The sequence below is a fragment of the Bidens hawaiensis genome, unplaced genomic scaffold, assembly GCF_021521415.1.
Source record: "Bidens hawaiensis isolate Kalapana, Puna unplaced genomic scaffold, B.hawaiensis_p1.1 tig00073344_1, whole genome shotgun sequence".
NCBI classification, from domain to species: Eukaryota; Viridiplantae; Streptophyta; class Magnoliopsida; order Asterales; family Asteraceae; genus Bidens; species Bidens hawaiensis.
The window spans coordinates 8,935-20,209 of NW_027506689.1; the positions used below are offsets into that span (position 1 = coordinate 8,935).

The window sequence follows — 11,275 nt, forward strand, 5'->3', positions numbered from 1 at the left end:
AAGCTTGACTTCACAGCTCGAAAAAAAAACAAGCTCGACCAGGCTCATTTGGTTTACTAGCGTTTGAGCTCAGCTTGTTTCGAGCTCAAATGCTACAACTTGAGCTCAACCCATGAGTAGTTTTCAAACTTGGTCTTGGTTCAGGCTCTACTCATTTATAATTTATTAACAACCTTGGGATTAACTTATTTATAATTTACTAACTACTTGCAAATATATCTCAGCATACAAATACGAAAAGGCTAGTGAACATTAAAATGTGTCTGTTTATTTAAACTATGAAACAAAACGGAATCAAATAAATAAATCTTGCGTCTTCAAATCTTTATGTTTTTTCTACCTTTTTTATCATTCCTGCAAAAAAAAAATTAATTATTTTTTAACAAACTAATTTAAAAGTTTGATAATAAAAATAAATATAGATATATCATATCAACCTTGATTGTTTAATGTTACGTGTTTTGTAAATATATATTCCATCTCCGTGGTCTGGCCGTAAGTACGCGGTGCCTTCAGTTGCAGAGTCGTTCAATGGTTGAATATGGACAGAAAATGGTGGTAGCTCATCAAACTGATCGTATTCTTCCTCGTCGACAACATGATCAACACCAAGAATACGTCGTTTGCCTTGCAGTACTATGTGGCTTTTTGGTTTGGTTGGGTCTTTGACAAAAAACACTTGTGTGGCTTGACTTGCAAGAATGAATGGTTCTGATTTATACCCTTCTATTGTAAGGTCGACAATTGTAAAACCATGCTCGACAACTTTAACACCTGTACGATTATTGACCCACTTACATTTGAACAAAGGTATAGTGAATTCATAATAATTTAGCTCCCAAATTTCTTCTATGACACCGTAATATGAGTTTGCAGCGATTCTTATTGAAGTATCACCATTCATTCTGTCGAATTCTGTAGTTGAGGCTATTAATGTAACCCCGCTATTTTGCGTTGAACTTTTTTAATCCTGCTTTTCAGTGTAATAAGTATAATCGTTAATGCCATACCCTTGGTAAGATTTTACTATAAAATCCATCCTTGTCCCAACTTTTCCACAATTTTATCAACATTTGGTTGGCCATACGTTTCCTCCACCTTATTCTTGATCCACTGAGAAAACTCTTCGTTGTGTTTCTTTTTATACTCTAAATCTGTCTTATGTAAATATGTCGACCGTAATACTTCCATGTGTTCTTCAATATATGGAGTCATACATGTCATATGTTGTAATACAACAAAATGCGTAAGTTGTAGATTCACACGACTTGGGGTGATTATTCTCATACCGGCCGCCACCCCTACACCTGCAAGCTACCCTGAATGACAAGTTTTCGGAACACCAATGCTTTTGGCACCATCCAAGTAACCTATGAACAAATAAATTATTAAAGTGTAAATTATATTAAACAAAACTAAATTATATTATACATGTTTGGACAGTATTACTAGTGCAGAACTCAGTCACCTCTTCAGAAGTATATCCTTCAACAATACTAGCATCAGGTCGATAACGGTTTCTTAGGTAACCTTTTAATATACCCATATACCTTTCAAAAGGATACATGTAACGTAGGAATACAGGACCACAATCCTTAATTTCTTGTACGATATGAGATATTAGGTGAACCATTATATCAAAAAAGGATGGTGGAAAGTACATCTCTAGTTCACATAGGGTAATGATAATTTCCTTTTGCCATTCATCCAACTCTTCGGGATCAACAACCTTTGAGTGAATCTTGTTAAAAAACAAGCAAAGTTTTGTGATTGTATGTCGAATGTTATCTGGTAATAATCCACGAATTGCAATAGGAATCATATGCGTCATCAAAACATGACAATCATGAGATTTCATACCAAGTAGTTTACATCCTTTAATTGACACCAACCTTTTAATGTTTGCTAAATAGCTAGATGGAACTTTGATACCGTGTAAACATTTACAAAATTTTATTTGTTCTTCTTTTGACATAGTATAACATGCTGGAGGCAGATAAATATGATTGTCTCTCTCTATAGGGGCAAGCTCCTTACGTATTCCCATATCTTTCAAGTCTTTTCGGACTTCAATCCCATCTTTAGTTTTCCCAGGAATATTTAACAATAAGCCTAATAAGCTATCACATACATTTTTTTCAATATGCATAACATCTTGGCAATGCCGAACCTGTAGACTTCTCCAGTAAGGTAAATCCCAAAAAATTGACCTCTTTTTCCAAATGCCGACTTCTTTCTTAGTACGAGTTCTTTTTCCCAAAATAGTATTTATATCTTTAACTCGTTCCCATGCATCAAACTTTCTCCTAACGCTTTTGAGCTCGGTCTTTCCGTCAAACTCTTTCGTTTTTCTTCGATAACGGTGATGGATCGGAAGAAATCTTCGATGTCCCATATACACGATTTTTTTCCAATTCTTTAACCGTTTTAAACTTGTTTCATTTTCACATATTGGACATGCTTTATACCCTTTTGTACTATAACCTGACAAGTTTCCATATGCTGGAAAATCACTTATGGTGCAAAAAATCATTGCTCTTAACCTAAAGTTCTCTTTTTTATAAGCATCATAAACATTTACGCCGGTACTCCATAGCATTTTCATGTCATTGATCAAAGGCGATAAATATACATCAATGTCATTACCAGGTTGTAGTGGACCCTAAATCAACAACGACATCATTATGTATTTTCGTTTCATGCATAACTACGACGGAAGGTTATATATGCATAAAAGAACTGGCCAAGTACTATGACGGCTACTAATGGTTCCGAATGGATTTATACCATCAGAACTAAGACCAAATCGTATATTTCTAATCTCGTCACCAAAATCCTGAAATTCATAATTAATATTTCTCCACTGAGGTGAATCTGCCACATGCCTTAACTTTCCATCATTTTTCCGCTCCTCGGCGTGCCAACGCAATAATTTTGATTCTTTAGCGTTAGCAAATAAACGTTTAAGTCTTGGTATAATGGGGAGATACCATAATAATTTTGCCGGTGGTTCATTTTTCATAACATCGTCATCATATTCGTCTGTTTCATTTTCACACTTGTACCTCGATGCACCACAAGTAACACATTTATGACTTTTCTCAAACTCGTTTCTGAATAGCATATAATCATTCGGACATGCATGTATTCTTTCAACTTTCAATCCTATTGGACACATCAACTTTTTAGCTTGGTATAAGGAAATAGGTAACTCATTGTCTTTCGGAAGCAAAGCATGCAAAAACGATAATAAACTTGTAAAACTTGTATCGCTCCATTTGAAGTTTGCCTTTAAGTTAAATAGTTCCAACACAGCATCAAGTTTAGAAAAGTTCTCACAACCAGCATATACTGGTTTTTCTAAATCAGCAAATATTTGTTGTGGTTTTTCTTGATTATTGTCACCAATATTAGTTTCCAAATCATCGAACATGTCCTTTAAATGATCATTACTCTCATTTAAATGGTCATAATCGCCATCTGAAATCCCATTATCCTCATCACCATTTGAATTCTCATTATCATTATCATAATCTGAAATCTCATTATCGTCATCACCATATGACTTCTCATTATTATCATCATCATCATCTGAATTCTCATTATCATCATCACTAATGAAAGGATCATTGTTCTGCTCCTTATTATTACCAACGAAATTAGTCCATGGTGTGCTACGATTAGCAAGTGATTCCCCATGTTTTAACCAACAAGTATAATTATACATAAAGCCATTTGTAATCAAATGATGCTGGATAACTTTTACTTCATCAAATTCGGTAAAATTTTTGCATTCCATACATGGACACGGAATGCATTCATTTTCTTTTGTCACACGGTCATCTTCAGCAATCTTAAGAAAACTTTGCACACCGCTCAAATAGTCAGGGTGTAAATGTCCAATATTGTACATCCATTGACTACGATCCATCTGAAAATTTAATAAACAAAAAAACAGGTTACAAATGCATATATATTATTTACACCAAGAACTAGAATTTTTGGACCGAGTCAGGAACATAACAATATACAGTGTGGTTCGATTACGAAGCTCATCAGAATTAAAAATTGAAATTTGATTTGATTCCTATAGGAATATATTGATTGCCATGGATGGAATTGCATTTGGAATTAATTATACAGTGTCATCCAATTCGTTGGATTTCAGCAATCTTATTCCTCCATGCAAGTGAAGGAAGAATGTTTAAAAATGACCTAATTGAACCCCCTCCATCCCTTTCTTATTTTTATTTCTAATAAACTACAACCATCAAATCATTGAAACCACAAGCGACTTAAAAGTCCATAGAACTTCAATTAATCTGTAAAAAAAAAAATTAAAAAGGAAAGAAAGACAATTAATTCAATTTTTTTATACAAAACATATAAGAACTAAACAATTAATGATCGTGAGAAAGAAAGAACAGAGTGATAACTATTTGTTCCAACCATCTATTCAATATGAGCTTCACATATCAATAAAATAATAAAATCACAAAACAAATCAAAGGTCTTACCTTGGGGTATTGGCGTTTCCATAGGGGAGGAAAAGAGTGAGATATGTCAGCTGCTTGTGTTTGAGGATGATTTATAAAATACTTAACTCAATCGATCGACACCAAGAAACCAAATAAAAGAACCAAACTTAAACCATTTTAAATATCATACCAAATAAAACGTCAATTTGAATAAGGTATACTATTTAACAACGACACAATTTAATTATTTAAAATGGTTTATAATAAAGCGTTTCAAAAGGTAAAGGACCCATTGTAAAAGTTCATAATCATAAAAATAAGGCACTATTTAAAGCGGTCAATATCTAGAAGAATAATACAACGATTTTAAATTTTAAAAATGGTTATTTACAACGGCTTTCAGTTTATTTAAGGTGGTTGTTTTATTTGGGTAACGTCATTTAAAACAATTTAAGTTGGACCGCTTTATTTGGTGTTATATTATAATTATACGTATTTTAATTTTATTTTAGCATGCTTATTTAAAACAGTGTAAGTTGGATCGTTTTATTTGATGTTTTTATTTAAAAAAATTTAAGTTTAGGTCGTTTTATTTTGTATTTTGGATTCGATTTTTGTTTTCTTTTGAAGTTATTTATAAGTCACCCCAAAACATAAACTACTAAAATAGCCCCTCTCTCGTCCCCTAGGCGAACCCAATACTATAACAAGAGATAAGACTTTATTTGTTTTGTGTCGTATTATTTTATGGATATGCAAATCTCATATATGTAAACTTATTAATAGATGACTGGAGCAAATACTCATCACTCCACTTTTCTCGTAAAATTGTTCAGATCTTTTTCTGTTTATGATCTTTGTTTAGTTTTATTTGTGTTGTTTTCTTTTTATACGTATAAACTTTAGTAGTTGGTTAATTTATTTTTGCATACATCTCAATTTGGCTCGTTTAAGCTTTGATCAAATAACTCACAAATGGTTTGTCCTGTTCAAGTTAGTTAATAAATTATAAATAAGTTATAGCCCAAGTTATTTAACATCTGAGCTCGAAGCAAGTAAATTAGGGTGGAGTGAACAATATTAAGGATATGAATAGTCAAAAAATTTTAAAACACATCTTTTGAATAAGGGTGTAAATTATAAATGAGTCAAGACCAAATAAATCGGTCAAATTTAAATCGTTTTAAATGACTTTACCCAAATGAAACGGTCTAATTAAATAACTTAAACCCGTTTTAAATAGCATACCAAATAAAACGCAAATTTTTAATCGTTTTAGATAAGTAGGTTAATATAAAATTAAAAATACAAAATAACACCAAATAACTAGGTCCAATTAAAATCGTTTTTAAATGACTTTACCCAAATAAAACGGTCTAATTAAATAAATTAAAAACCGTTTTAAATAACCATTTTAAAAATTGTATATGCTGTATTTGTTCTTTTAAAGATTTTCTAAATATTGAGTGTTTTAAATAGTATACCTTTTACAGTGGTTCTTTACCTTTTAAAAACGATTTTTATAAAACCGTTTTAAATGAACAAATTGCACCGTTGTTAAAGATGCTTTATGTAGTAGTGTTTAGGGATGATTTGAGAAATTTCACGAAAGAACAACTAACCAGAATAGCTGAATTGACCTTGTATGACAATCAAATCAGAAGTCAGCCATCTGGTCCGCAAAGAAATGATCTCTCAAGATTTTTAAAGGAACAGGCAGAAAGGGGGTTCCCATTTTTGCAACAGAAGAAAAGGGAGATACGAAGCCAGGCAGAGAGGGAGAAAAGAAACAAACGGATAAATGAAGTGCACACCTCAGAGCTCTCCTTCTTTGATACCAAGAAACAAAAGACTCATGCAAGCAGCTCACATTATAAAAGGAAGACTTTGAAAGAATGCTTGGCGATGAGGGAAGTAATGAAGGAACTAAAATCGATGGTACAACAATTTGGGAGAATCACATACATAACGTACAATCAGGACAATGATTCAATCACTTTGAGAAAGGAGTCTGGAATTCCCATTGTAGTGATACGACATGATGAGGATCTCAAATTCATGCATCCTCATGATCTTCAAGACTTAATTGATGCAAAGTTTCCAAATGACTCCTCAAATGCTGTGGAACTGGATATGATCAAACAAAGAGCTGCCTATGTCAAGAGATTAAAGGAAAGATCTGATACAAGGAGCAGAGGAAGAAGATGAAAGAATGGAGCTAATGGATGATGGATTTTTTTCTGTTTATCTTTGTATTTTTGTTTAATTTGTAAAAACTGTACTTTGTAATGCCCATGAGGCAGAATTACTAATTATGTAATGAAATGACATGTTCTTGAATGATATATATTCTACATCTGATACATGTTTAACTCTATACAGGTATGTTTTGGTGCATCTGAGATTGTTCCAATCTAGGGGGAGATTGTTGGGTCGGATTTATGATAAGGAAGATTGGAATCTTCTCAACCTCCTTAGAAAAATGGCTAAGTATGGACTTCGAGCAAGCCTAGACGATCGAGCATGGTTTTACTACTTCTAGCAAGGTCTTTAGAACCTTAAATGGTTAATTCTTCTAAGTTTTAAGGCTTCGAGCAAGCTACACTTCAACGATCAAGAGTATTCTTCTATCGAGCAACTGCTTGATCATACAAGTTTTAACCAAGTGTTACGATCACTGGATGATCGAGCACATGGGAACAAGCATGGATGCAATAAGAAGATGTCAAGTAATAAAAGCACGGACTTCGAGCACAGTTCAGTTCCCGAGCAACATTTACATCCGAGCATGATAAAGATTGCTGAATAAGAAAAGCTGAAGGCATCAAGAAGAATAAGCTTGCTCGATGGATTGGTTCGAGCAAAGCATGGACTAGTCAAGAAGAATGAAGTCTACTGGAAGGGAATATCTTCACTAAAGATATTCTAAGTAAAGTATGCTCGAGGACAGTCAACGAGCATACCTAGCAGAGTGAGCTTGCTCGAGCAAGATTGTTATCTTGCTCGAGGACTCAACACTTGTATTATTTTGCATTTCATTATGTAATGATTAGGAACTTTTAGAAGGAATGTCAGGGTCTATAAATAGGGGTCCTAGGATACCTTTTAGGACACGGTTTTTCACACGGTTTTCCATACGGAATACAGGCTGGCACGCACTGAATACGAAAAACATTACAAAGAATATTCTCTTTGTTTTCTTGTACAATCGCCGCCGCCGTCACACAAAACCCTAGACATTCCTTTCACTGTTCCATTAATGATGTATTTATTACAGTGAATCTTTGTCTATTTAATGAGCTTTGATTGACCATTTATTATTGTTTTGTGTTTATCATTCACACCCCTTCGTTCCCATTCGTTGGATATCCTGATTCCGCCAGGATATTCAACAGGCCTTTTGGGTAATCGAGTCGGTGTGTTCTTGTCAACCTTTCTAACGTTTCACCCGAATCACGGTCCTGATAACAATAAAGATCAGCGACCTCTGGGAGACCTCATCCCGGAGGCAGCGACTCTCTTTCACACTTAGGGGATAAAACCCTTGATCTCACTTAATACACAATACACTCATGCTAGAGAAATTAACAAATACATCTATTTAAACTATTCTAGCATGTCTTGGTCTTCAAGCCATCCACTCTTGGTTGAGACCAATAATAGTAATATATATTTTACCCATAATAATAATTCGATGCGTCGGTCTAAAATATAAGTCCCAACATATGTACCTGAGGTTCCTTCAGCTAATCACTAATCACTTAGAGCCAAATTTGGTGAAAGACCCCGAAGTTGAAGCTGATCTGACGCATCTGGAACACATGAACGAAGACACTACACGAAGAATCAGTACATACAGAGGGCAGACATCATAGACCAAACCAAGTTACAAGTGGTTGATTGGTCACCGGGCTCGTGTAGATTATATTGCTCCACCTAATGATTGTTGGATCCATGATGATTCGAATTCAGAACGTGAAGGTGATGGTGGCGGTGATGGTGGTGATGGTGATGATGGTGGTGAAGGTGGTTCAGCTGGTGATCCTGTTGCTGCAGTTCGTAAATGTAAAGGGAAGGCGATTATGGTTGAACAGCCGAAGAAACATCGAATCCATCATGGTTCGGGTGTTGAAATTCATGATAGAGCTTCCATTCTTGTTAATGTATCTACTCCACCTACTCGGGTGATTCCTATTACTCCTGGCTTACCGATAATCATAGTTATGACATCTTCTATAGATCCCTGGTTTCCTTTTATTCCTCGACCCATGTTGTCACCGATGCTTAATCCACAGTAACAAGCGTTGGCACCGACTAGTCCATCACTTCCAGCTCAACTACATAGGCCTGACTACTCGTTCATGTCATTTAACAAACCTAAGGGACCGATGCAGCTTGTTTGTCCCAATTCTATAATCTTTCAGTGCAACTTCAAATGTTCTAGTTGCTGAACCTGATCTCCATGCAAGAAAACTAGATAGCGGCAGACAGGTTATATTAAGAACAGATGAAGTTAGAGAAACAGAACATGATGAGGCATGTCCAGTTTTTTTAACGAGAAAACTGGGAATTACGTGCCCTGGTTATTGCTTAGGGGGGAGAGGTTGGGCAAACTGGATGAATTAATCCTTCAACTTACGTGTAAAGATGATGTGTTGAATAAGTTGAAAGGTGATGACGAAGATAAAGACCCTGAAGCTGGTAAAAAGGGATGACGAGGATAAAGAACATGAAGTTGGTGGGTTTGATCAGCAACTAGGCGATGGTGCCTCATCGTCTGATAAAGCTGCAACTGAAGGTGTTGATAGTGGTTTACAGATAGTAGTGTGTCATGATGCTACTAATGTGAAATAAGTGGACTCAATCTAGGCAAACATGATATTGTTTGTGGATATGAGGGGTGTCGTGATGAGTATGGTTCACGCGAATGAGATCGAAGAAGGTGAATTTGCTGATCAATAATTAACAAAAGAACAAATCTCTTTACTTCTAGGATTAAACGAAGAGGCGGTTGAGGAATTGGGAAAGGAAGAGGATGTGAAGATGAGGGACTTGGATGATGTGAGATTCGATACAAGTATTCTGTAGGGTAATACATCGTTTAATTATGATGACGTGGAGGTCGAAGACATGACAGCTGAGGAATATCGAGAGATGTACATGCGTACTAATACTGACGAGGGAATTGTTCTTTACTAATGAGCATTTCAGAGCAGCTGAAAAACGTATATAAAAGGAGAAGGAGAAGGGTAGGGAGAAGGTGTCTAAGACTGAGACACAACTATCTTCTGATGGTATGTTTACACATAGCATGATGAAGATGAATATGATGATCGAGGGCTTGCAGTATAATGAACATGAGACTTATAAGCAAGCAAAGGCTCGAGAATTTGCAAACCCAATGAAGAAGTTCGTAAGTGTGAAGACGATAAAAGGTAATATTATTTCATGGATGCACGACTCGGCTTTAAAGATACGTGTGGCGAAATGGGAGCATGGGATAAAGTACTTTAAGCGTATTACTGATGTGCTGACTATGCCGAGTTGGGACGTACATACACTTGCGAATAGGTCATTCATGAATCGAGGTGACAATTAGTGGGCAGAATGGTTCTATCAGCATTTGTTACATGAAGTAAGGTATCGGCTTACGTATTTCAAGCCTCAAGTGCCAACTCGGAAATACATTGACAAGATTGACTTACGCACTAGATGGAGAAAGCTGGTTCTTAACGTAAAGCCGCCGCGTACAATGAATAAAGATCCTTTAAAGACTTTCCCTTAAAATCTTTACAAGACGTTTAGCAGGTGGTTTTACGATAACAAGACCTGTGCTACCTATCATTAAATTTTGGTTGTAGAGAATGGCGGTATCATTATCAATCCCCTAGGTTGGGGCATTATTATTATTATTATTATTATTATTATTATTATTATTATTATTATTATTATTTTGCATTCTGTTTACTTTATAATTGAATATATTGCATTCGTGACAGATGAATATACAAACATTTTTATATTATATGTATACCAACTTATGAAATTTCACCAACGTACGTGTTGATAAAAATATATTATTTTAAACGTGTTGCAGGTTGAATCCAATGATTTGCTAAGGATGAAGACAATTATTTTTTCTTAGGATATATTAAATAAGACTTATGTGTTATCCAATGAAATATCCTTTGTTTTGTTTTCAATTATGAGAAATTTCTACTTGCTACGAGTGAAATGGAATAAATATAATTATTGTCACTTTAATAGTGTTATAAGCTTATGAGTGATATGCACGTTACACCGAGACGTATTCCTCATAAAGCCGATGTGTTACACTTATCATCTAATTCATATGATTTAATGATGGAGATTAAACCTTTTAGGCTTGTTTCATACATATTCCTGGTTTATTTTATTGTGGTGACATTGTTGTTCTACATATGTGGTAATGAGTTAAGTATTTTCTTGTCTATCCCCCCAGTCTCCTTGAAAATTTTCACACTTCTCATTTTCGTGTGAAGTACCTCAAACTTAGTAATGACAAATTTCAAAGTTTTACCCTGATAATGATTGAATGTATTGAATTATTTGTTCAATATCTCTTTCTGGCTTTCTCTCATGTCAAGGTTATCCTCAAACTTTTCAATTAGCTGATCCCATAATTCTTTAGTTGATAACATTTTTCGATACTTTGAATCATATTAGTGGTTAATGACATAGGAAACCATGTGCCTTTGATCTTTAGCCATCGTTTTAATATCCTCAAAACATAACATGTTCACGGTTTTATAAGGAGT

At 34.8% G+C, this 11,275-nt stretch overlaps 1 protein-coding gene across 1 annotated transcript; it reads right to left on the reverse strand.

The window, feature by feature from the left end:
• Positions 1-1,301: 1,301 nt before the first annotated feature.
• LOC143618403 (uncharacterized) lies at positions 1,302-8,748 on the reverse strand. The gene is made up of 5 exons (XM_077090632.1): positions 8,659-8,748; positions 3,652-3,931; positions 2,741-3,591; positions 1,469-2,662; positions 1,302-1,370 (listed from the first exon to the last, which is right to left on the reverse strand). Exons 1-5 carry the CDS (start codon positions 8,746-8,748, stop codon positions 1,302-1,304), a joined length of 2,484 nt encoding a protein of 827 aa, XP_076946747.1.
• Between the last annotated feature and the right edge of the window lie 2,527 nt (positions 8,749-11,275).